Below are 27,370 nucleotides of genomic sequence, written 5' to 3'. Positions count from 1 at the left end.
TGTTCTATTAAACAAGGATTGTTTGACTATCATCAGTCCTTTCCAAAAAGGCGAGTCAGTCGACCTGACTGTGACCTGGGACAAAGTGTTTGTCTGGAGGTACTTGCTGCGAAGGATTTGCGCCCACGTGGCATCAGTCTCAAATGAGAGCTTCCACAGCCACTTACTAAGAAGGCATCTGTTCTTAACCTCAAGATTCTCAATACCAAGACCCCCTTGGTCTTTCGGTCTACAGATGATATCCCATTTAGCAAGCCGGTATTTTCTTTTAAGTTCATCACCCTGCCAAAAGAAACGCGATCGATAGAAGTCCAGTCTTTTCCTAACACCAACTGGGACCTCAAAGAACGATAAGAGAAACATAGGCATACTCGTGAGCACCGAATTTATCAGAATTAATCGGCCTCCGTATGACATGAGCTTACCCTTCCAGCAACTCAGTTTCTTCTCGAATCGGTCCTCGATGCACTTCCATTCTCTATTTTGTCAGCCTACGATGGTGGATTGGAATACCTAGGTAAGAGAAAGGTAAATCCCCCAACTCGCACCCAAATAATTGCCTATAAGCCGCCTGTTCTTCTTTGGCTCTACCAAAACAGAACAACTCACTCTTATGAAAGTTAATCTTTAACCCGGTCAATTGTTTAAAAAGGCATAACACCAGCTTCATATTTCTCGCCTTGGCCAAGTCATGCTCCATAAAGATGATTGTATCATCAGCGTACTGAAGGATGGATACACCTCCATCAACGAGATGAGGTACCAAGCCACCTACTTGACCATTCTCCTTAGCCCTTCCTATCAAGATTGCTAACATATCCACCACAATGTTAAACAGGATAGGGGACATCGGATCTCCTTGTCTTAGGCCTTTATGTGTCTGGAAGTAATGACCTATATCGTCATTCACTTTAATTCCCACACTCCCTTTTTGCGTAAATGATTCAACCTGTCGGCGCCAGGCTTCATCAAAACCTTTCATACGCAATGCCTGTTGGAGGAATGGCCATTTGACCTTATCGTACGCTTTCTCGAAATCCACCTTAAAAATTACTCCATCTAATTTTTTGGAATGGATTTCATGGAGCGTTTCATGAAGGACGACCACCCCTTCAAGAATGTTTCTGTCCGGCATGAAAGCAGTTTGGGATTGTTGCACCACATAATGTGCAATTTATGTGAGCCTATTAGTCCCGACCTTGGTGAAAATTTTGAAACTAACATTGAGGAGGCAGATCGGCCTGAACTGCTCAATTCTCACAGCATCCGTTTTCTTAGGAAGCAATGTGATAGTTCCAAAATTCAAGTGAAATAAGTGAAGCTGTCCAGAGAACAGATCATGAAACATAGGTAACAAATCCCCCTTAATAATGTGCCAACACTTTTTATAGAACTCGACCGGGAATCCATCCAGTCCGGGAGCCTTATTGTTTTTCATCTGTGCAATAGCATCAAACACCTCCTTCTCTAAGAACGGGGTGACCAGAATATCATTATCGGCAGTCGATAGTTGAGGTACATCCTCAGTCCTGGACTCATCGAGGGACACACAATTATCCCGCGGAGGTCCAAATAACTGCCTATAATACTCGGTGAGGGAGTCCTGGATTAGGGGGTGTCCGGATGGCCGGACTATACCTTCAGCCGGACTCCTGGACTATGAAGATACAAGATTGAAGACTCCGTCCCGTGTCCGGAAGGGACTTTCCTTGGCGTGGAAGGCAAGCTTGGCGATACGGATATACAGATCTCCTACCATTGTAACCGACTCTATGTAACCCTAACCCTATCCGGTGTCTATATAAACCAGAGGGTTTTAGTCCATAGGACATCATATTCATACACAACAATCATACCATAGGCTAGCTTCTAGGGTTTAGCCTCTCCGATCTCGTGGTAGATCTACTCTTGCACTACCCATATCATCAATATTAATCAAGCAGGATGTAGGGTTTTACCTCCATCGAGAGGGCCCGAACCTGGGTAAAACTTCGTGTCCCTTGCCTCCTGTTACCATCCGGCCTAGACGCACATTTCGGGACCCCCTACCCGAGATCCGCCGGTTTTGACACCGACATTGGTGCTTTCATTGAGAGTTCCTCTATGTCGTCGCCGTCAGGCTCAATGGCTCCAACGATCATCAACAGCGATGCAGTCCAGGGTGAGACCTTCCTCCCCGGGCAGATCTTCGTCTTCGGCGGCTTCGCACTTTGGGCCAATTCACTTGGCCATCTGGAGCAGATCGAAAGCTACGCCCCTGGCCGTCAGGTCAGATTTGGAAGTTTAAACTACATGGCTGACATCCGCGGGGACTTGATCTTCGACGGATTCGAGCCACTGCCGAGCGCGCCGCACTGTCCCGACGAGCATGATCTAGCTCTGCCGCCGAACAGTGCCCTGGAGGCCACACCCGCATCGGCTTCGATCCTTAATTTGGAGCCAACTGCGCCGATCGAGGATGGGTGGCTAGACGCCACCTCGGGGGCTGCGATCCCAACGGCGATTGAGCCGAACACCAGCCCCGCACTCCGCGAGACTCATGACTCCAAGGAGCCGGACTCCTCTCCGGACTCCAAACCCTCCGCGCCCCTGCCGATCGAATCCGATTGGGCGCCGATCATGGAGTTTACTGCCGCGGACATCTTTCAACACTCGCCTTTCGGCGATATTCTGAAGACACTGAAGTCTCTCTCTTTATCAGGAGAGCCCTGGCCGGACTACGGTCAGCAAGGTTTGGATTCGGACGATGAAGAAATTCAAAGCCCACCCACCACCCACTTTGTAGCCACTGTCGACGACTTAACCGACATGCTCGACTTCGACTCCGAAGACATCGACGGTATGGACGCCGATGAAAGAGACGATGAAGAACCAGCGCCTATCAGGCCCTGGAAAGCCACCTCGTCATATGACATATACATGGTGGACACCCCAAAAGAAGGAGATGGCGATGGACCAACGGAGGATGACCCCTCCAAGAAACAGCCTAAGCGTCAGCGTCAGCGGCGCCGCTCAAAATCCCGCCAAAACAAATACGGTGATTCCAGCACGGGAGATAATAATACTCCGGAAAGTGCCGAAGAAAACCCCCTCCAGCAAGATTTAGCACAGGAGGATGGAGAAACCAGCCCTCATGAGAGAGCGGCAGACAAAGAGGTCGAGGACGATAATTATATGCCTCCCTCCGAAGACGAGGCAAGCCTCGACGACGACGAATTCGTCGTGCCAGAGGATCCCGTCGAGCAAGAGCGTTTTCAACGCAGGCTTATGGCCACGGCAAGAAGCTTTAAGAAAAAATAGCAACAGCTTAGAGCTGACCAAGATTTGGTAGTCGACAGATGGACTGAAGTCCTTGCGGCCGAAGAGCATAAACTCGAACGCCCCTCCAAGAGCTACCCAAAGCGTAGGTTGCTACCCTGATTAGAGGAGAAAGCATTTGATGCGGCCGACCGGCCACCTCGTGGCCGCGACAGAGAGGCCTCTCGGCCCTCCACTCAAGCCGCACCCCGTACCAAGGCACGGAAATATGCGCCGGACTTACGAGATATGTTGGAGGACAAGGCAACGCAAACAAGATCGATCTACGGATCGCGTGGGCACCCCACGGCTCGAGACGGTAACCGTCACGCCGGCCACAAATTCGGCAGGGCCAAACACAGTAGACAAAACTCATTGGAGCTACGTCATGATATAGCCCAGTACAGAGGCGCCGCACACCCACTATGCTTTACAGACGAAATAATGGATCATCAAATCCCCGAGGGTTTCAAACCCGTAAACATCGAATCATATGATGGCACAACAGATCCTGCGGTATGGATCGAGGATTATCTCCTTCATATCCACATGGCCCGCGGCGATGATTTTCACGCCATCAAATACCTCCCACTCAAGCTTAAAGGACCAGCTCGTCATTGGCTTAACAGCTTGCCAACAGGATCAATCAGTTGTTGGGAGGACCTGGAAGCCGCATTCCTCGACAATTTCTAGGGCACTTATGTGCGACCCCCAGACGCCGATGACCTAAGTCACGTAATTCAGCAGCCAGATGAATCGGCCAGGCAATTCTGGACATGGTTCCTAACAAAGAAAAATCAAATAGTCGACTGTCCGGACGCCGAGGCCCTAGCAGCCTTCAAGCACAATATCCGTGACGAGTGGCTTGCCCGACACCTTGGACAGGAAAAGCCGAAGTCTATGGCAGCACTCACGACACTCATGACCCGCTTTTGCGCGGGAGAAGACAGTTGGCTTGCTCATAGCAACAATATGACCAAGAACCCTGGTAATTCGGATACCAGGGACAATAGTGGCAGGTCGCGTCGCAACAAGCAGAAGCGCCGCATTAACGGCGACAATACTGAGGATACGGCAGTTAATGCCGGATTCAGAGGCTCTAAATCCGGTCAGCGGAAAAAGGAATCCCAGGGGCCCGTCCAGTTTGGACCGAATACTCGACCGCTTGTGCCAGATACATGGCACCCTCGAAAAGCCGGCCAATCACACCAACAGGGATTGTTGGGTGTTCAAGCAGGCAGGCAAGTTAAATGCCGAAAATGAAGACAAGGGGCTACATAGCGATGACGACGAGGAGCCCCGGTCGCCGAACAACAGTGGACAGAAGGGTTTTTCCCCACAAGTGCGGATGATGAACATGAAATACGCAACCCACGTCCCCAAAAGGGAGCGGAAGCGCGTGTTAAGGGACGTATACGCGGTAGAGCCAGTCGCCCCAAAGTTCAACCCATGGTCCTCCTGCCCGATCACCTTTGATCGAAGGGACCATCCCACTAGCATCCGTCATGGCGGATTCGCCGCATTGGTTCTAGACCCAATTATCGACGGATTTCACCTCACTAGAGTCCTTATGGACGGCGGCAGCAGCCTGAACCTGCTTTACCAGGATACAGTGCGGAAAATGGGCATAGATCCCTCAAGGATTAAGCCCACCAAAACGACCTTTAAAGGCGTAATACCAAGTGTGGAGGCCAACTGTACAGGCTCAGTCACACTTGAAGTGGTCTTCGGATCTCCGGATAATTTCCGAAGCGAGGAGTTAATATTCGACATAGTCCCATTCCGTAGTGGCTATCACGCACTGCTCGGGCGAACCGCATTTGCCAAGTTCAATGCAGTACCGCACTACGCATACCTTAAGCTCAAGATGCCAGGCCCTCGAGGAGTAATTACGGTCAATGGAAACACCGAACGCTCCCTCCGAACGGAGGAGCACACGGCGGCCCTTGCAGCGGAAGTACAAAGCAGCCTCTCCAGGCAGTTCTCCAGTCCGGCCATTAAACGACCGGACACCGTCAAGCGCGCCCGGAGTAACCTACAACAAGACCGCCTGGCACGATCCGAGCAGGCGTAGCAATGCGGCCCCAACCCCAGCCCTAGCAAAAAGGCGACGCCAGTGCTTCGCATACATAACTACGCTCTAGAAATACCATGGGTACAGGGGGAGGGGCACCATCACGGCACGCCCGAAGCACGGCTTAAACCGCACCAGGGGCTGCCGATTTTTTAATTCTCTCTTACTTTCAGGACTCCATTCTTCGGAAGGCCTGTTCGGCAGTTCAATTGACGCACAAACGATGCAAGAACCAAGGAAGCAGACAAGCCACGCCGCATTACGGAACTCTCATGTGGTCTCTATCACGAGCAGTATACCTGTTTCACACATTATTTCGCAGCTTGCCCCTGGAACGGACATGTTAAATAGTCCAACCTTTTGCTTATCGCATTATTTGTATCGTTCTGCTTTGATCACCGCCCTCTTTAATAAAAAATGCATAGATTTTGTCTATTTTTGCATTACTTTTTTATATGTTCCTTAACGACATGTTGTACCCGTACACTTTGGTACGGCCAAAATACGCCAGGGGCTTCAGTACCCCTCAACATGGTGTGAGAAGTCCGAACACTTTAACAAGTGCGGCACCCCGAACTTATAGCATTATATGCATCGGCTCCGAATCATGTCTTGGGTCAATAGTTGGGTTTGCCCGGCTCCTATGTTTTGGTGCCTTACGTTCCTCTATATCGGCTAAGGTAGCACTAGGAGAACCACTGCGATTGTGCCCCAGTTGAGCTGGGCCGAGCACCTCAGTGGAGAAAGCTAAAACTGACCGTCATGATGAGGCGAGAGCTGGTCGCTGTTCGAGAGGTTTCTTCGAGTCCTTAAAGACTTATGCCGCTTAGGGCGAGGAGTCGGCTCCGTCCGGCCAAGGCGTGGATAGCGCCCCGAACCCGGTCTTCCGAATACCAGGGGCTTCGCTGAAATTTAAAATTATAGAATTCTATGGCTAAGTGAGAGTGTTCACGCATTATAGTCTGATTGCCTTGTTCGTTGGGCTGAGCGCCTCCCTCGAAGGACCCAAACATGGGAAAAAGAGCGTTCAGGTTTATCCCCGAACACCCCAGCACTAGCGGCACGGGGGCAGAAGCCGACGACTCGTCATCTCTCAGAATTGATAAACAGCCGCACAGAAGGTAATATTTTAAATTCAAACAGCATTGCTTAGCGCATATGAACAAGTTTTTAGCGCACAGGACAAAACGAGCGAGTTTTACTCAAAAATTACATCCATAGAACATTCATCCGCCACAAGGCAGGCACCCTTCAGAACATCCTTATAATAATTCTCGGGCTTGCGATGCTCTTTCCCCGGCGGTGGCCCGTCCTTCACAAGCTTCTCAGCATCCAGCTTGCCCGAGTGCACCTTCGCACGGGCAAGGGCCCTACGGGCACCTTCAATGCAGACGGAGCGCTTGATGACTTCGAGCCTTGGACAGGCCTCCACCAGCCGCCGCACCAGCCCGAAATAGCTCCCAGGCAGAGCCTCTCCAGGCCACAGCCGAACTATGAGGCCCCTCATGGCCTGTTCGGCCGCCTTGTGGAGCTCGACCAGTTGCTTCAGCTGGTCGCTCAGGGGCACGGGGTGTCCGGCCTCAGCATACTGAGACCAGAACACCTTCTCTGTCGAGCTGCCCTCCTCGGCTCGATAGAATGCGGTGGCATCAGACACACTCCGGGGAAGATCTGTGAACGCTCCTGGAGAGCTCCAGATTCGGGAAAGTGACAAGTAACTCACGCTTATGTGTTTGCTTTGCATAAAGAATGCCTTACCCGCCGCTATCTTCTTCACCTCATCCAACTCCTGGAGGGTCTTCTGGGATTTGGCCTTGGCAGATTTGGCATTTTCCATAGCCACCGCGAGCTCGGACGCTCGTGTCTTTGAGTCAAGCTCCAAACTCTCATGTTTTTCCATGAGAACCTGGAGCTCTTGTCGCACCTTGCCAACCTCGGCCTCATACTTCTCCCGCTCGGTGCACTCCGTGGCCGCCCTCTTCTCGGCCTCGACCAGCGCTTGCTTAAGGGTCACCACCTCAGACGTGGCCCCTACAATAGCCACGATAATCCTGTCATTTTTTGCAATTGCACCTTTTTATATTTATTTAAACAAGGTATTTCTTACCTTCATTGTCCTCGAGCTGCTTCTTGGCACGCCCGAGCTCTTGCTCGGACCGCTCGAGGTTCTGCTTTAGCGTATCCACTTCCGCAGTCAGTGCGGCGGACGCAGGCAGAGAAGCCTGCATATGCATATTGACTCCTTTTTGTTAGACTCCTGCGAATTTTATTTGATCCTCTATTCGACTTTTCTTCCCGAACGCCAAACAGAGCATCAGGCGCTACTGTCTATGCGGCAATATTATTTTCTTTACTTACCTCAAAGCCTGTTAAAAGGCCAGCACAAGCTTCAGTCAGTCCGCTCTTGGCGGACTAAACCTTCTGGACCACCGCACTCATAATGGAGCGGTGCTCCTCGTCGATAGAGGCGCCTTGGAGCGCCTCCAACAGATTGTCCGGCGCCTCCGGTTGGACGGAGGTCACCGACACGGTGGGCTTGCTCCTCTTGGAAGGAGGTCCCCCACCGGACTCTGGAACCTTTGAAGGTTCCGGAGCGGTGTCCGGCCTAGAGTCGGACTTGGAGCCCTGGGGGGTTTCATCCCCTTTACTCCTGGAGTCCGGGAGGTCGCCTTGCGGCGCCTCCAGGACCACCTCCTCCCGGATTGGAACCTGTTGGGACAACACTTCGGTGTCGTCCGTAGGGCGGGGGGAGGAAGCCGTCGGAAGCGAGTTCACGTCCGACGAGTCCAGTGAGCCGCTCGACGACGCGTCGAGCGTGTCTTTGGGTGGGCTGCATAAACATATTCGACATAAGGGAAAGCTGTGCAATAAACGAATACTGTGAATTACTCTGGTATCCGGATACTTACGATTTGGCCAGGGGCTTAGCCCTGGGCGCCCACTCCTCTCTGCCGTCATCGGCATCGATGGAGTAGTCCGGAGGAAGGGTTTTCCCCTTCTTGGACCCTTCGGCCTCCCCAGTTGGGGCGGTCTTCCTTTTCTTCCCTTCCCCCGCTGGAGGGGGAGGGGTCTCTTCTTCCTCCTCCTCGTCTTCGTGGGAGGAGTGCGTCTTGGATTCGTCGGATGATGAATCCGACACCTCCGGGCGTCGGGCACTCTTTTGAGTCCCCGTGGCCTTCTTCTTGGCCTTCTTCTCCGGCACCACATAGGGTGCCGGAACCAGCAGCTTCGCCAAGTGGGCATCGGCTGGGTCTTCGGGCAAAGGTGCCGGACAGTCGATCCGTCCGGACTTCGCCTGCCAATCCTGTCAAAGGTAAGGGAGCTTAGATCCCGCACAGAGTTAAACTATGAAAAACTAGTGCCCTGCAAAAGGTACAAAAAACTTACCGCGCTAGCATGACGCTGCGTGCTGAATCCGCGATCCTCGGTAGCGGATGCGGGAGCCTCGGCGCCTTTGAAAAGCATCTTCCAGGCATCTTCGTACGTCGTGTCGAAGAGCCTTCTCAGAGTTCGGTGTTGCACCGGATTGAACTCCCACAGATTGAAGGCCCGTTGTTGACACGGGAGGCTCAGGCGGATGAGCATAACCTGGACTACGTTGACAAGCCTGAGCTGCTTGTTCACCAGGGATTGGATGCATGTTTGTAGTCCGGTCACCTCCTTTTTGCTGCCCCACGACAGGCCCGTCTCTTTCCAGGACGTGAGCCGCGTTGGGGGTCCGGACCGGAACTCGGGGGCTGCGACCTACTTAGGGTCGCGCGGCTCGGTTATGAAAAACCACCCCGATTGCCACCCCTTCAGGGTCTCCACAAAGGAGCCCTCGAGCCATAAGACGTTGGGCATCTTGCCCACCATGGCGCCTCCGCACTCCGCCTGGTTGCCGCGCACCACCTTTGGCTTGACATTGAAAGTCTTGAGCCATAGGCCGAAATGGGGGCGGATGCGGAGGAAGGCATCGCACACGACGATAAACGCCGAGATGTTGAGGACAAAATTCGGGGCCAGATCGTGGGAATCCAGGCCATAGTAGAACATGAGCCCCCGGACAAATGGGTGGAGAGGGAAACCCAGTCCGCGGAGGAAATGAGGGAGGAACACCACCCTCTCATGGGGCCTAGGGGTAGGGATGAGCTGCCCCTCTTCGGGAAGCCGGTGCGCGATGTCGTTAGACAAGTATCCGTCCTTCCTTAGTTTTTTAATGTGCCCCTCCGTAACGGAGGAGGCCATCCACTTGCCTCCTGCTCCGGACATAGCTGGAGAAGGTTGAGATGGGGAGTGCGGACTTGGGCGTTGGAGCTTGAGTGCGCGAGAATGGATAGGCAAAGGAGGAAGAAGGCGTAGGTGAAAAGGTGGATCCTTATCCCCTTATATGGGTGGACGCGACTATGCGTCCCCACCAGCCTGGTAAAACTCGCTTATCTCCCAAGCGCCGTAATCAATGGCGCGGTTGGGTTACCCATGCCCGTATTGATGAGAATCCCGGAATAAGGGGACACGATCTCTGCTTTAACAAGACTGCCGAGGAAACCGCCTCGCATGACGCGCTGAGGTGGGATAATGAAACGACTCGGATAAAGGCTTGGCCGTGGTGTGTCGCGCTACAGAATACGTCAACAGATTAGATTTGTGTAAATATTATTCTCTCTGTGGCAATATGTGGAAACTTATTTTGCAGAGCCGGACACTATCTTTGTGTTCAAAATCTTCTATGGAGTACTTGGAGGAGGAACCCGCCTTGCAATGCCGAAGACAATCTGCGCGCCGGACTCATCGTCATTGAAGCCTGGTTCAGGGGCTACTGAGGGAGTCCTAGATTAGGGGGTGTCCGGATGGCCGGACTATACCTTCAGCCGGACTCCTGGACTATGAAGATACAGGATTGAAGACTCTGTCCCGTGTCTGGAAGGGACTTTCCTTGGCGTGGAAGGCAAGCTTGGCGATACGGATATACAGATCTCCTACCATTGTAACCAACTCTATGTAACCCTAACCCTATCCGGTGTCTATATAAACCGGAGGGTTTTAGTCCGTAGGACATCATATTCATACACAACAATCATACCATAGGCTAGCTTCTAGGGTTTAGCCTCTCCAATCTCGTGGTAGATCTACTCTTGTACTACCCATATCATCAATATTAATCAAGCAGGACGTAGGGTTTTACCTCCATCGAGAGGGCCCGAACCTGGGTAAAACTTCGTGTCCCTTGCCTCCTGTTACCATCCGGCCTAGACGCACAGTTCGGGACCCCCTACCCGAGATCCGTCGGTTTTGACACCGACACTCGGTAATATAGGTTTTTAGGTTATCTTGTCCTAAAATAGTGCCCTCATCTTGTTCAAGTTGAAAGATCCGCTTCTTTTTGTGCTTACCATTAGCAATCAAATGAAAGAATTGAGTATTCGCGTCCCCTTGGACCACTTTGCGGACCTTAGCCCACAAAGCCCACTTCAATTCTTCTTCGCGGAGAAGTTCTTTCAACCTCTTCTCCGCCTCAGTTTTAACCTGAAGCTCAGCTGGCAGCAAAATCGTGGATTCGGCCTTTATGTCCAGGGCCTGTATAAGAGAAAGGAGCCTATCCTTGTCAATCTTATACATCCCACTGAGGTGCTTAGCCCAACCCCGTAAGAAACTTCTCAAATTCCTAATCTTATTCTGCCAACGCTTGACCGCAGTCCTACCTCCTGCACCCCTAGCCTATTCCCGGGCAATCAGGTCCAAGAACCCCTCGCGTTCGAACCAGGCCATCTCGAATGAAAAGGTGTTTTTGTTTCCCACGTGGTTCGGCTCCCCTGAGTCCATGAACAAGGGTGTGTGATCGGATATTCCCCGCGAAAGAGCTTGCACCGTAACAAGAGGAAACTTCTGTTCCCACTCCACGCTCGTGAGAACTCGATCGAGTTTTTCGTATGCCGGGTTTGGCATAGCATTAGCCCAGGTAAACTTTCTGCCAGAAAGCTCAATCTCCCTCAGATCCAAGCTTTCGATAATGGTATTGAACATAAACAACCACCTGCCGTCAAAGTTATCATTATTCTTCTCCTCTCTCCTCCTAATGATGTTGAAATCACCCCCAACTAAAATTGGAAGCTGCTCTGACCCACAGATTCGAACAAGGTCCGCCAGAAACTCCGGTGTAAGCTCGGGCTGTGCGGCACCATAAACCGCCACCAAAGCCCAGTTGAAACCATCAACTTTTGACCTGACTCGAAACTTTACCGCGAAGTCGCCCATCACCACACTTCGGACTTCGAGCGAATCGCATCTCACACCCAGCAAGATACCACCCGATCTTCCTCGCGGAGGGAGGCAATGCCAATTGAAATCAACACCACCCGCAAGAGAAGAAAGAAACTGGGGCGCAAAGTTATCTCGACCAGTTTCCGATAGAGCAATAAAATCTAAACGATGCTCCAGAGATGCCTCAGCAAGAAACCTTCTTTTAGCCAAGTCTTTCAGACCTCTGCTATTCCAAAAGATTCCTTTCATAATTCGTCATGAAATTTTTTAGTAGTCCGAATTCTAGCACTCCTACGAACTGCAGAAACGGGATAAATCTTCCGTTTCCACTTGCGCTTTGGTTTACTAGGCTCTGTCGCCCGGTCCTCATAACCGAGCTCAGCGGTATTAACAACGGCATTATCTATGAGCATATCATCGTCCTCAGACACATGAGTGGAGGGTGCTAGATCCGCACATAGATTATCGAGCACTCTAACCCCTAACGCATCAATCTGATCATCATTCATTGGTTTAACCGCTGCGAGATTACAAATCATCTCTAAGGCACGTTTCGCCTCCAAGTCTAACAGATTGTTCACCGAATTGGAAATCTCACTATCAGTAGCCCCTAGTGAAACTCCTAATTGGCTTGCATTATGTATAATCTCCTCATTAGAAAAATGCAATAAAGAATTGGAAATGTTGACGGACATACCAGAAGAGACCTCAGCATCATGAAGCTTGGCCGCCCTCATAGCGCACCGCTGCTGCATGTCGTCAACCTCCGAAAGCTCCTGAATGCGAGCACTCATCCGTCTCCCCATCGAGACCGGGTCAGGTATCCCGCCAAAGGCACCTCCTCCCTAGTAAAGCCTCGCGCTGAATCCCTCAAAGGATCCACCAACTTTACCGGAGGAGGCGGCTGCGGGCTCCCATGCCCCTCAGACAAGTGCCCCACACCAAGGCCTAAGGCCACATGCACGTCAGGAGAGAGGATGGCGGGGGCCGCCTGCCCGAGCCCTCCTCCCGCCCCACCCGCTGGCGTAGAGTGGAGCGTCGTCATCGTAGGAGAGGCGGTCCTCCTGACCGCCGAAGAGGAAGGAGGAACCAGGGCCACCTGCCCCAGACCCCCTCCCTCCAGCGCCGCTGGAGTCGCATGCGCCGTTGCCACGACCGGAGGAGAAAGAGCCGAGGCCGCCTGCCTCGGGCTCCCTCTCGCAGCGCTGGCCGACCCCCTCGGGACCGGCGTGACCGGCGTCACCAGCGTCGGGATAGGGAGGGGAGAAGGCGCGACCACCTGCCCCGAACCCCCTCCCCCAAGTCCCACCTCACTCGCAGTCGTCATCACCGGATCCTCGACCACATGAGTAGCAAGGGAAAAAGAGGCACCCTCCGGCTCCCCCTCCCCAACTCCAACCAAAGTCCTCGCCGACGAGGCCCTCACCAATCGTCCGGCCAATGATCCTCCAGCCCCCTCAAACTCCAACAAAGGGAGCTCGCGCTCAAACATATCCTCAGAATCTACCCGGTCACTCCCAAGTCTGGGAGGCGCTGAGGCGGGCTCAAAGGACCCAAAACGCAACAAAGTCATAGGCACCGATGGTGAGGCTGCTGGCTCAACCCCGGTCCCATCCCCGGGCAACTGAGCATCTGGGCGAGATCCGTTAGACCCCTCACGTGTCGACTCATCAGTCGGTGCCCCATTGGCTCCCGCACTGCCGTCACCCTCGTGCATATCAACATCATTCCCATTAACCACATCAGCAAACAACTCAGTGTCCTCAAACTGGATCTTGAGCGGGAACACCTCTCCCCTATAAGTCCAGTTGACCACATCAGGCACGAACTCAATATACAGAACACTCACTAAAATCCGGGCCACCCCATGAGCACGGGTAAAAGCCATGTCCACTCTCTCCGTCTTCCCAACCATAATACCCATACTGGCCACAACTCGAGCATCCTGCAAAGGCTTAGATGGAGCCCCTGAAAACCGCAACCAGACCTGCGTAAGCGGCTTTCCCTTAGGCTCCACCTTCTTCCACTCATGAAACTCTAGAATGCACTTAGTGCCAGGAACTCTACACAAGCCAAAGCTCAGCAATCTCTGCAAATCATCCACCGTGGGGAAATCAACCTTAAAAACATTGTTCTCGAGAAGAACCAGCTCCCAACGAAAGTCCCCCGGAACTAGCTCCTGAAGCCTGCGCACAATCTGAGCCTCAGTCACCTCACCCTGGGTAGCTTTCACAATCCCGGTGGTTAAGCTCAGGGTCTCCTCCAGAATCTCTCTCGCAGCCGGTGACTCAAAGAACATAAGCTCAGCACAATAGACTCCATACATAGTCAGCAACGGAGCCTGGTCACGCAATAACGGGCACTCCCCCGAGGCATGTGCTGGCTTGCCACACGATTCACACAGCTCGGCCACTCACTCAGCAATGAAGTGGCCCTTCTCACCACAAAGGTAACAAAGCATCTTTTCCTTCTTACGCACATACTTGGATGCCCTCTCTGCATCAGACCTGTCGGTAACCTCGGCCACAGTTCCAGTATCAGGAACCTCAACACTGGCAAGGCTGTCACCACCTCCATCGCCTGGGTAGGAAGATCCGTGGAGGTGTGGTCGGTCTCCACTGCTGACGCCGCATGGTCAACAACTGCCGGAGGCGGAGGCGGTCGGCGAAACCTCCCACGGCCCCCACCCCGACCACCACGACGGCCACGATAGCCTCCTCTCTGGCGGTGGTCCGGGCCTGATGCTCCCTCGACAAATCCCGCCTGGAGGACCGAGAAATGGTCTCTCAGCAGACCCATCACTCTGCCAGGCATAGCCATGACCTCCTCCCGTGGAAGAGGAAACACGATGCTGTCCATCACCATACGCATCAAACCCATCATCCCCCCACTGGTCTCGGGGCGGATCGTTGGGCTCTCTATTGCTAGAATTCTGCCTTGTCTGTGCCGGACCCGACCGGTTCTGAGCCGGCCTCGCGACGTAGTGGGGCGGAGGAGCGGCACGCGGCTGCCTGCCCGAAGGCGTCGGCCCAACCCCAAGGGCAGTACCACCGCGGCCAGCAGGAGCCACACCAGTCACGCCCGACGCTAGAGGCCGAGGTCCACCACGACCCGCGGCCTGCGGAGGGACGGGCGCCGTAACCGGCGCCGGAGGCCTCAGCCCGCCCCGTCCTGCAGCTAAGGGCACCTGCCCCGGTGGCCGCAGGCCCGAGTGGCCAATGCCACGGCCCGGGATACCCTGCACAACACCCCCGCCTGCCGGCGGCCTCTGGCCAGGCGGCACCAGGGATCCACGCCCGGCACCCGCCGCCGGCGGTGGAACCGCTCCACCCCGTCCCGCTGGACCGGATGAGGCCTTCTTGGCTGGCGGCGACTCAGCCCCGCGCGGCGGCGCAGCCCCGCGCCCGGCCATATCCAAGAGTGGCCGAATCCTCCTTGCCCGACGAGCTCCACAGACCGGGAAACCTCTCGTCCCGTGCTTGCGAACCCTAGAACCAGGAAGCGACGGCAACGAGAGATAGAAACATGATCACCCTCGTACGTGCATGTGATAACGATGTGGACAGGAGTATGGCCCGGTCCAGCATGGGCCTCATACCCATCTGACTCTGGCCCAACTCCGTGCGGACCCGGTTCAGTCCGAACCGGCCCATCACAACTCAGCAGCGATCTCGCGTTTGAGATCTCGGTCGCCGACGCGGCCATCACGGGCGCCGCCGGTGCCGTCCAAATGGCGAATCCACCGGAGAAGAGTAATGAGAATCAATGCATGTTTGTTGTTTTCTGTTTCTTTATGTACAGGCTCCCCAAGACTAATTTGAAAAATTATGAGAAAAAAGACCGAGAATGGAATTGAAAACATTAAATTTACACACGTGCTAATTCTTGCTGATACATTAAATTTACACACTTGCTAATTAGACGAGAATTAGTTATCTCATATCCAAGTCTTCCACTGTTCGATTGCATTGTCATTAATTTTCACGCACAAGTGATTTGGAGTTGTTGCTCCTTATCTGCATCGAGTTGCCGCGCCCCGTCATGCCTTTTTCTACTTCGCGGGCTCGTTTTAGTTTTTGTTTTTTTGGGCTGCATCAGAGCATCTCTAGTAGCTTGTCTATATGGATGTCTATACTCGTTTTTCACGACGTGAGCCCAAAACAGGCGTCCAACAGCTTGTCTATATGATCGTCCAAATATACACATCTTCTAATTCGGCCTCGACAATGTCCATGCCTGGACAATGTGAAGGCGTTGTCTAAACTCAGCTGCAGTCATGATTTCTTCCTCTCCCTAGCGACGGCCCACCTGTCATGGTCCCTGTATATAGACATTCTGATGCAAAACTGGATGTGTATATGAGGGAATCTTTTTAGACCATTGTCTATATGAATATATAGACATCCAAATATACACATGCTATTGGAGATGCTCTCACTAGTCATGCGTTGCTTTCAGGGGCGTTGTTTGGGTTGTGCCTACCTAAGAGACTACAGACATATAAGGAACTATACCGATTTGCTTCGACTCCAACCCTCAATCTCTCTTTTCCTCTTCCTCGCCTGATCCCTGTTCTCCCATTTGTCGAGTGATGCGATTTCCAAAGGCGAGGCAAACCGGATCTGGTGGGCTTGAGGCGACGGAGATGGCAGGGAACGCCGACAGTGTAAGTGCTCCTCCCCTTTTTCTCCCATTCTTTTTTGTTTTTCATCACATCTAGGGTTTGTTTATTTGAGCTAAGAGCATCAAGAATTTGCAGATATGTTGGTTTGTGTGATAGTGTCCAGATCCACCGTAACTTTTAGATCACATAGAGAGTAGATGAATGTTCTGTTTTTTAGTTTTTAGGGGGGAAATGTTTGAACCTTTTTTTGTTTTGTTTCGTAGAAGCAGGTGTAGCTTTAGGTTTAGAGAGAACAAATGTAGGTGTTTTTCCAGTGTTCTAGGTTTTTTGTGTTTTTGTAGTGAGCAAGTCCCAATACTTTTCCAGGGGTTTCTAGATGAATTTTCTTTTTTGTGTTAGGAGACATGTTCCGAATTTTCCTTTTTTACATATGTGGTTTCAACAGCAGTCTGGGTTTGTATAATACCTAGTTAGTAGGAACAACATGTGTGATATAATTGTTCTTGCTAATATATTGGCAGCCAATTTTTATCCAGAGGGGATTATTGAGTTTTGGTATAGTTTTTTTTTCAGGTTCACGGTATGTTAGGAGAAATGTTTTCTGAATTATCCAGGTGTTTATTTTTCCATTTTTTTTGTCTAACTATGATTTTTATTTCCGATTCAACCCGTCCCTAGTTATTGATTATTTTTTCAATTCAACGCTAGTAAACGTTTGTTCAGTGTAACAAGGAAATACATTGAGGCCGAGGCTGTTGTCCTTATTAGCAGTATCCTTAGTATCTACTCCTATTTTGTGTTCATGTTTTTTACATTTTCAAAAGACTAGTCTTGAGTAAAGCTGAATTTTGTTGGTTTGCAGGTGTTCGTGTGTGCTTTGTGGGAACTTTTTTTGGTGCTTCAAGAAGCACATATTTGCTTTTCTTGTAGGCACAAATTGAAGGAAATATGCCCTAGAGGCAATACTAAAGTTTTTATTTATATTTTCTCATATCATGATAAATGTTTATTATTCATGCTAGAATTTTATTAACCGGAAACTTAATGCATGTATGAATACATAGACAAACAGAGTGTCACTAGTATGCCTCTACTTGACTAGCTCGTTAATCAAAGATGGCTAAGTTTCCTAGCCATGGACAAAGAGTTGTCATTTGATGAACGGGATCACATCATTAGAGAATGATGTGATTGAAGGAAATATGCCCTAGAGGCACTAATAAAGTTGTTATTTATATTTCCTTATATCATGATAAATGTTTATTATTCATGCTAGAATTGTATTAACCGGAAACTTAGTATATGTGTGAATATATAGACAAACAGAGCGTCACTAGTTTGCCTCTACTTGACTAGCTCGTTGAATCAATGATGTTTATGTTTCCTGACCATAGACAAGAGTTGTCACTTGATTAACGGGATCACATCATTAGAGAATGATGTGATTGACTTGACCCATCCGTTAGCTTAGCACGATGATCGTTTAGTTTGTTGCTATCGCTTTTTCCATAACTTATACATGTTCCTATGACTATGAGATCATGCAACTCCCGAATACCGGAGGAACACTTACTGTGCTATCAAACGTCACAACGTAACTGGGTGACTATAAGGATGCTCTACAGGTGTCTCCGATGGTGTTTTTTGAGTTGGCATAGATCGAGATTAGGATTTGTCACTCCGAATATTGGAGAGGTATCTCTGGGCCCTCTCGGTAATGCACATCACTATAAGCCTTATAAGCAATGTAACTAATGAGTTAGTTATGGGATGTAACATTACAAACGAGTAAAGAGACTTGCAGGTAACAAGATTGAACTAGGTATTGAGATACCGACGATCGAATCTCGGGCAAGTAACATACCGACGACAAAGGGAACAACGTATGTTGTTATGCGGTTTAACCGATAAAGATCTTCGTAGAATATGTGGGAGCCAATATGAACATCTAGGCTCCGCTATTGGTTATTGACCGGAGACATGTCTCGGTCATGTCTACATAGTTCTCGAACCCGTAGGGTCCGCACGCTTAATGTTCGGTGACAATCGGTATTATGAGTTTATGTGTTTTGATGTACCGAAGGTAGTTCGGAGTCCCAGATATGATCATGGACATGACGACGAGTCTCGAAATGGTCGAGACATAAAGATTGATATATTGGATGACTACATTCGGACACCGGAAATGTTTCGGGTGATTTCGGAGAAAACCGGAGTGCCGGAGGGTTACCGGACCCCCCGGAAAGATTGGGCCTACATGGGCCATAGGGAAGAGGGGAGGCAGCCCACAAGGGGCAGCTGCGCCCCCTTCCTATAGGGAGTCTGAATTGGACCAGGGAGAGGGGCGCCCCCCTTTCCTTCTCCTCTTCATCTCCTTTCCTTCTTTCCCCTTCTCCTCATAGTAGGACTAGGAAAGGAGGAATCCTACTCCTACTAGAAGGAGGATTCCTCCTCCCTTGGCATGCCCCTAGGGCCGGCCAGCCTCCCCCTTGCTCCTTTATATACGAGGGCAGGGGGGTACCCTAGAACACACAAGTTGATTGCTTTTAGCCGTGTGTAGTGCCCCCTCCACCATATGTTGGGGAACGTAGATATTTTAAAAAAATTCCTACGCACACGCAAGATCATGATGATGCATAGCAACAAGAGGGGAGAGTGTGATCTACGTACCCTTGTAGACCGACAGCGGAAGCGTTAGCACAACGCGGTTGATGTAGTCGTACGTCTTCACGGCCCGACCGATCAAGCACCGAAACTACGGCACCTCCGAGTTCTAGCACATGTTCAGCTCGATGACGATCCCCAGACTCCGATCCAGCAAAGTGTCGGGGAAGAGTTCCGTCAGCACGACGGCGTGGTGACGATCTTGATGTACTACCGTCGCAGGGCTTCACCTAAGCACCGCTACAATATTATCGAGGATTATGGTGGAAGGGGGCACCGCACACGGCTAAGAATATGATCACGTGAATCAACTTGTGTGTCTAGGGGTGCCCCAGTATATAAAGGAGCAAGGGGAGGTGCGGCCGGCCAGGAGGAGGGCGCGCCAGGAGGAGTCCTACTCCCACCGGGAGTAGGATTCCCCCCTTTCCTAGTTGGAATAGGATTCGGGAAGGGGGAAAGAGGAGAGAGAGAAGGAAGGGGGGCGCCGCCCCCCTCTCCTTGTCCTATTCGGACAAGGGGGGGGGGGGCGGCCCAGCCCTGGCCACCTCTCCTCTCTTCCACTAAAGCCCACTAAGGCCCATATACCTCCCGGGGGGTTCCGGTAACCTCCCGGTACTCCGGTAAAATCCTGATTTCACCCGGAACACTTCCGATATCCAAATATAGGCTTCCAATATATCAATCTTTATGTCTCGACCATTTCGAGACTCCTCTTCATGTCCGTGATCTCATCCAGGACTCTGAACTCCTTCGGTACATCAAAACTCATAAACTCATAATATAACTGTCATCGAAACCTTAAGCGTGCGGACCCTACGGGTTCGAGAATAATGTAGACATGACCGAGACACATCTCCGATCAATAACCAATAGCAGAACCTGGATGCTCATATTGGTTCCTACATATTCTACGAAGATCTTTATCGGTCAGACCGCATAACAACATACGTTGTTCCCTTTGTCATCGGTATGTTACTTGCCCGAGATTCGATCGTCGGTATCTCAATACCTAGTTCAATCTCGTTACCGGCAAGTCTCTTTACTCATTCCGTAATACATCATCTCACAACTAACTCATTAGTTGCAATGCTTGCAAGGCTTATGTGATGTGCATTACCGAGAGGGCCCAGAGATACCTCTCCGACAATCAGAGTGACAAATCCTAATCTCGAAATACGCCAACCCAACATTTACCTTTGGAGACACCTGTAGAGCTCCTTTATAATCACCCAGTTACGTTGTGACGTTTGGTAGCACACAAAGTGTTCCTCCGGTAAACGGGAGTTGCATAATCTCATAGTCATAGGAACATGTATAAGTCATGAAGAAAGCAATAGCAACATACTAAACGATCGAGTGCTAAGCTAACGGAATGGGTCAAGTCAATCACATCATTCTCCTAATGATGTGATCCCGTTAATCAAATAACAACTCTTTGTCTATGGTTAGGAAACATAACCATCTTTGATTAACGAGCTAGTCAAGTAGAGGCATACTAGTGACACTCTGTTTGTCTATGTATTCACACATGTATTATGTTTCCGGTTAATACAATTCTAGCATGAATAATAAACATTTATCATGAAATAAGGAAATAAATAATAACTTTATTATTGCCTCTAGGGCATATTTCCTTCAGTCTCCCACTTGCACTAGAGTCAATAATCTAGTTCACATCGCCATGTGATCTAACATCAATAGTTCACATCTTTATGTGGTTAACACCCATAGTTCACATCGATATGTGACCAACACCCAAAGGGTTTACTAGAGTCAGTAATCTAGTTCACATTGCTATGTGATTAACACCCAAAGAGTACTAAGGTGTGATCATGTTTTGCCTGTGAGAGAAGTTTAGTCAACGGGTCTGCCATATTCAGATCCGTAAGTATTTTGCAATTTTCTATGTCTACAATGCTCTGCACGGAGCTACTTTAGTTAATTGCTCCCACTTTCAATATGTATCCAGATGAAGACTAAGAGTCATCCGGATCAGTGCCAAACTTGTATCGACGTAACCCTTTTACGACGAACCTTTTGTCACCTCCATAATCGAGAAACATATCCTTATTCCACTAAGAATAATTTTGACCGCTGTCCAGTGATCTACTCCTAGATCACTATTGTACTCCCTTGCCAAAATTAGTGTAGGGTATACAATAGGTCTGGTACACAGCATGGCATACATTATAGAACCTATGACCAAGGCATAGGGAATGACTTTCATTCTCATTCTATTTTCTGCCGTGGTCGGGCTTTGAGTCTTACTCAACTTCACACCTTGTAACACAGGCAAGAATTCTTTCTTTGACTGTTCCATTTTAAACTATTTCAAAATCTTGTCAAGGTATGTACTCATTGAAAAAACTTATCAAGCGTCTTGATCTATCTCTATAGATCTTGATGCTCAATATGTAAGCAGCTTCACCGAGGTTTTCTTTGAAAAAATCCTTTCAAACACTCCTTTATGCTTTGCAGAATAATTCTACATTATTTTCGATCAACAATATGTCATACACATATACTTATCAGAAATGCTGTAGTGCTCCCACTCACTTTCTTGTAAATACAGGCTTCACCGCAAGTCTGTATAAAACTATATGCTTTGATCAACTTATCAAAGCGTATATTCCAACTCCGAGATGCTTGCACCAGTCCACAGATGGATCGCTGGAGCTTGCATATTTTGTTAACACTTTGTTTAAAAAAGATTCATCGAAACCTATTAACATGTGGTCTAGTTTAAAAATATTGATGCGAGAAATTCAACAGTGAAAGTGATTTGGGATTTGGACGCACGACTCAAGAGAGAAACCATTTTGAATAAACAAATGTACGGAAAAAGAAATTCAAGGTTGCGGCAAGTGACGCATGCAGTGAGCCAATTGTCAGCGTGACAAGGGGTGAGTGACGTTGTAAGGAGTACCTTTTAATTTAACTTGTGATGATTTCGTCCATTATGTCTATCTTATTCTTTTATGACAAGGTAGTTTATCTTCTGGGCCGGGCCTACCATATCAGTCACGGACAATTCGTCCTGCCCGTTCAGGCCCAAGTGGAGCCAGGCCCGGCGAGCCACACAAAATTCCTAGCATTTCTTGAAAAAAAAACATAAAATTCCTAGCCCCCTGCGGCGGTCGTCGTCGAGTCCTTTCTTTCTTCCCCGCGGAGGACGGAGCAGAGCAGAGCGACGCAGCGAGCGCAGCCGCCATGGACCGCGTGCAGCTCGTGCTCCTGGGCCTCCCCATCCTCCTCTTCTGCTCCGACGTCGTCACGCTCTTCGCGCCGCAGCCGCCGGCGGCCCCCAAGCCCCACCGCCACCCCCAGCCTGCCGCCGGCGCCTTCCAGCCTGGTGACTCCTCCCCCGACGCCGCCGATTCCGCGCAGTTGGCGGTAAGTCTAGCCTTCTCCTGGATCCAGTGCCAGTTCGGTTCCCGGATCTGACTGAAGCGGGACGATCTCATGTGCCTTTTCGTAGGAGGCGCAGGTGGATGGACCTGGCTCCGGCACCACAGTCGAGTTGAAGTTCTGCGCGTCCTGCTCCTACAAGTAATTCCACACATACTCTTGCTTCCGTGTTAAATTCAGAGATCAAATCCAAGAAATTTTGTTAGATTTTTTCACCGGAACTGATGGTTGTGATACACACTGTGGCCGTTGACCATACTGAGACCTAACGTTTCATCAGTAATGTCCAAATTGTGAGGCCCCAAAGTAAGCCCATGTGTGTAATTTGGTTAGTGTAGAACACCCATCACATGACAGCCAGTCAACTGAGCTCCACTTTGCTTGACTGATGTTGAGAGCTCAGATCTCAAAATCTTCATAATGATGTGAACCGGCTACAATTATCACACCTAAGCAATATGAAGGATCTTCAGAATTGAGACCGGTATGTGCTTTAGGAAATCTGATTGAAATTTTGTTAACTAGATATTCTGTAGCGTTTGCCTATTTCCTAACTGCACGATTGTAATCCCTAATCTCACGTGATTTGTTGTTGTACCTGCCTTGTATGTCACACATGTACTCTCTATAGCATGATGGAATAGTTGCGTCCGCTTTGCTATTCTCTACCAGCGTCTGTGTGGACATCCTCCAAAATACTCCGACCTTCGGGTTTTTGGGCTTTCGGCTGCCTGTGGTACCCCAACCTATCTGCCAGTACCAACCAACAAGCTCTCGCATCAAACCACAGCTTGTGTCTTCCTTGGTTATCCTTCCTCACACAAAGGCTATCACTGCCTCAACCTCTCTATTTCATCTCGCCATTATTTCTTGGCACGTCTACACTGATGAATCTATTTTCTTTTATGCTACCACCCTTGATCTCTACCGACACGAGCGGGTTGCTCTACTTTCTTGTAGACTTTATCAGCACCACTATTTCTGCCCCTCTTGTGCCCTCCTTGATGACTGCTGCTGCTCCTCCTCCAGATGCCCCCCCCCCCCCCCCCCACACACACACACACAGAAGCAGCTGCGCCGGGCCACCTCCCCCTTGCCCACACCATATCTGCTCCTGCCGCTGCTGTTCCTGTCGCTTGCTCTGTTCCTGGTCTTCGCCACATGCTCATCTGCGCCGTTGTGTCAACCTCTACCCTTTTCTTCCATTCACTCGAACTACCATAGCGCTCTCCTTGATCCTCTCTGGAAAGAGGCTATGCTTGCGGAGCTCCGTGCTATTCTTGACAACGATAAGTGGACACTAGTTTCTCCTCCGGCTGGCACCAGCCTAGTAAGTGGGTGTGTAAACACATATTCCATTCAGACTGCTCTCTCATCCACTACAAGGCTTGTTGGGTCATTCATGGCTACTCCCAGCAGCCCGCCTTCTATTATGGCGAGTCCTTCTGCCCCGTCATCAAACTGTCTACCATACATGTCATGATGGGGATAGGTTAGTGCATACCTCGAAATAACTGAATAAATTAGTGTCTGGGGAAAAAAACTTTATTGTATCTTCAACTGGAGTGGAGAAGTTTGATGGATGACTTTTCGGGACCGTGCTCGGCTTTTGCACTTAAGTTTTGAATGTTTGACCAAAAGTAAGATATTTTGAAGATCATCTCTATTTGGTGTTTTGACTTTCAAATGAGCGATAAGGGCCTGGAGATTACTGCCTTTACATGTGTTGCATGTGTGTTTTAAGCGAATAAATAATGTTGAGAGAGAGTACTGCCCATGGAGTTTGAGAAGCTAGTTATCCTGTTTACTTTGTATGTATACCAATTTTTCCATGTCCACAGATACACAGTTTAATTATTAAGACAGAATGCCAATTTTTGTCCCATTCATTCATACTGTTGGGTACCTTGTGAACTTCATTATGTAAGAATTGCAACTTATCAGCATAATCTATCCACTTCAGACTGCTTCCAACCCGTTCCTGACCTTATGTGCAGCCATTTATGCTGCTGGGTCATTATATGCTTTGCAAGGCAGATAAAACAGTAAATCAGTTCCACGACTATTTGTTTGAGAGAAGCAAAAAGATGAAACAAGAACTATATTTGTGGATTATATATCCAAAAAATGATTACAGGTGGCTTGCATAATATTTCTTTCTGGTCTTCTAATCGCTAATCACTGCTTGTATGTAACTAAAAAGAAATGCAATGAAGATCTGCAATACGTATGCGGGATGTATATTCTTTAGACCTTACAAATGAAGCTAAACCAACGGTTGTTTCTGTGTATGTCGGAGCAAAAGGTTCTTATCGACATGGTTTAATGAAAATCCTACAGAGTGAAGTCTTTATAATTTCGTTTATGATGTCTATGTAGTCCCTTTAGCATCATACTTTGTTTTTCTAGCATACTCTGTTAATTACTCCTCTGTAACATAATATAAGACGTTTTTTGACACCATGACAGTGTCAAAAAACGTCTTATATTATGTTACGGAGGGAGTATTTGTGAAATTGTCTTGTGGTCTCTGTTATGAATCAGTATGCAGACAATGGTATAATTTCAAACTAAATTCTGCAGGGGAAATGCGATGACCATGAAGCGCATGCTGGATACCTCATTTCCTGGGATTCATGTCGTCTTGGAAAACTACCCTCCACCCTTCCCAAAACGCGCCCTCGGCAAAATGGTGCCTTTTGTTCAAGTTGGAGCAATAGCAACATTAATGGCTGGTGATCAGATTTTCCCTAGATTTGGGATGGTACCACCTCCGTGGTATTACTCACTGCGTGCTAATAGGTTTGGAACCATGGCATCAGTCTGGATGTTTGGCAATTTTGCTCAGTCTCTTCTACAAAGTTCTGGCGCCTTTGAAGTTTACTGCAATGGACAACTGGTATGTTTCTATGATACACCCTTTGTTGCACTTCATTGCCCTGCATTATAAAATTGTGTGTTACGGTTATGGTGTAGTGATACAATAAATCAAGCGATCATATTAGATTATTAGGTTAGTTGCTACTGGAACGCTGAGCCGAGAATGAACTAAGTAGTGGGATCATCTAGTCAGTAATATTCATATACCAGCCTGCTTTAGAATAAGTGATTGCTTGTATTCCCTAAAAGTGGACCGGAAGGGTACTTGTTCCCTGAATATGAATGTACAAATCTTTCTCAGGATTATATTGTACCTATGCTTAATGTGTTGGTCATTCCAGGTTCTTCAGAGCTGATATTCATGTGATAGCCCCCTCTGGATCCATTACGCTAATCCTAGTAAACTACTTTTCACATTTTCAGGTCTTCTCAAAATTATCTGAGCAGAGGTTTCCTAGTGAGTTCGAGCTGCGGGAGCTCATTGGCAACAGATTATCAGATTCTCAAATTGGGAAAAATCTGGAAAAAGATCTTGTATTAGACGACGACGTGGAAAGCACCCATGCTGATTTATCTGTATCCACAGACAGAACCAATTGAAAGTTCCACGTTTTACGGTCAAATCACATGCCTATGTCTTCGATCTTTTTGGATACATGACCTTTTTCTGTTTGTAAATAACATTTTACCGGCACTGAGGGTGTATTACCATGATATGACTGTAAATCTCTCATGACTATCACAGATTACTGTAGCTCCATGATTTGCTTGAAAGTGGAAACTAATTTCAGCTCCTGATCTCTAGCACAAAACCTTCAGTATTTGTTCCCCTGAGTGTGATGTTTGATTCCAGACTTCAAGTTGATAAGATATTGTGTTAATGCGGCAATCAATAGGTATTAGAATTTTTTTGTTAAAGATCTATAATATTAGATTAATGGAGGAATAAGCAACATCCACATTCACTTTGATAGACTAGAAACTGCATTGCAGGTTTAATTGATACAAAGTACAAGCTCCGTTCAGAATTAGCTGTCCCTGAAATGAGTAGAAGGTACAACTCTGTTTTCAATCACATAAGCATTAGAGTGGGCTAAGATGAAATACAACTTTATTTCAACTCAAAAAATAAAATGAAACACAACTCTATTTTGACATGTAAAGCGTATGTACCATGTATCACAAGGATTCATTCTTTTTTTTTTTCCCGAGGGAATCACAAGCATTCATTCAGATCTTCATGCACATGAAGGCTGAAAACAGAGAAACCCCCCTTGTTCTTATTATTGTCAAAAAATGCGTTGGCTTCTTTCCCTTTGTCTTGCTCTTTTTCCCCAGTCTTTTCTTCTTTTGCATTTCTTTTTCTTTCTTCCTTTTTATCGCCTTTTGCCGCCTCTTCTTCTCTGCCTTCTTGTCGTCGTTGAGTGCCACCACGAACAGTTGCTCTATATAACATGTGCATAGGGCGAAATTCACAGACATGTAGTATAACGTAACGTAGATGCTTTCGTCGAGGTCAAGTTTGGGGAAAATGCAGAAGGATCTTTTCACGAAGAAAGTAGGTGGAGGAGAGGAACGGTAGCTGGCTAAGCTGCTCTCGTGGAGTTGAGGAACACGCTTCTTCCAGGAAAAAAAAGTGCGAACAAGGAAGGGAAAGGAAATGAAAAACAAACTGGAAGAGAGATTCACTAGGGAAGGCTAGGCCAGCCCTTTTATCCGCGACTACGGAGTCAGAAAGTACTGGTGTTTTGGTAACAAGCTACGGGAGGCTTTATATAGGTCGAGAGCGATGGCCAAATACATGGCTGGAATTTTGGAGTGTGAAAGGTCGCACCGCACCGCGCACCGCGCGCGGGGCGACCATGACTCATGGGTGACGGTTAAACTTTGCTGCTCGGTGCCGGTGTATACGAGGAACGATGTGGCTCACGGGGCGCGGCGAGGAGTGGAATGCGGGGGCGCGCGCTCGCGCTGTCTGTTCCGCTGCCGGTGTATACGAGGAACGATGTGGCTCGCGGGGCGCGGCGAGGAGTGGAATGCGGGGGCGCGCGCTCGCGCTGTCTGTTCCGCTGCCGGTGTATACGAGGAACGATGTGGCTCGCGGGGCGCGGCGAGGAGTGGAATGCGGGGGCGCGCGCTCGCGCTGTCTGTTCCGCTGCCGGTGTATACGAGGAACGATGTGG

The 27,370-nt window shown here is 49.2% G+C and overlaps 1 protein-coding gene across 2 annotated transcripts; it reads left to right on the top strand.

Annotated features, from left to right (window-relative positions):
• The first annotated feature begins 22,014 nt into the window (after nucleotides 1-22,014).
• Nucleotides 22,015-25,982, top strand: LOC125545205 (selT-like protein). Of its 2 annotated transcripts, none has more exons than XM_048709090.1 (4): nucleotides 22,015-22,292; nucleotides 22,387-22,448; nucleotides 24,891-25,206; nucleotides 25,611-25,982. In XM_048709090.1, exons 1-4 carry the CDS (start codon nucleotides 22,110-22,112, stop codon nucleotides 25,785-25,787), a joined length of 738 nt encoding a protein of 245 aa, XP_048565047.1. In that variant the 5' UTR covers nucleotides 22,015-22,109; the 3' UTR covers nucleotides 25,788-25,982. The 2 variants fall into 2 exon arrangements, with proteins under 2 accessions (XP_048565047.1, XP_048565046.1); XM_048709089.1 differs by having other exon boundaries at nucleotides 22,017-22,292; nucleotides 22,378-22,448.
• The last annotated feature ends 1,388 nt before the right edge of the window (nucleotides 25,983-27,370 follow it).

The sequence above is a fragment of the Triticum urartu genome, chromosome 3A (genome assembly GCF_056163025.1).
Source record: "Triticum urartu cultivar PI428250 chromosome 3A, HENAU_Tu73, whole genome shotgun sequence".
NCBI classification, from domain to species: domain Eukaryota; kingdom Viridiplantae; phylum Streptophyta; class Magnoliopsida; order Poales; family Poaceae; genus Triticum; species Triticum urartu.
The sequence above is the reverse complement of the archived record's forward strand: the minus strand, read 5'-3'. Positions and strand labels throughout refer to the sequence as shown.

Bases quoted from the DNA above. Each gene is read 5' to 3' on its own strand.
- LOC125545205 (XM_048709089.1), top strand. From the start codon at position 22,110: ATGGACCGCGTGCAGCTCGTGCTCCTGGGCCTCCCCATCCTCCTCTTC. The intron at 22,449-24,890 runs GTAATTCCACAC...TAAATTCTGCAG, and splicing joins TGCGCGTCCTGCTCCTACAA to GGGAAATGCGATGACCATGA. The intron at 25,207-25,610 runs GTATGTTTCTAT...TCACATTTTCAG, and splicing joins TTTACTGCAATGGACAACTG to GTCTTCTCAAAATTATCTGA.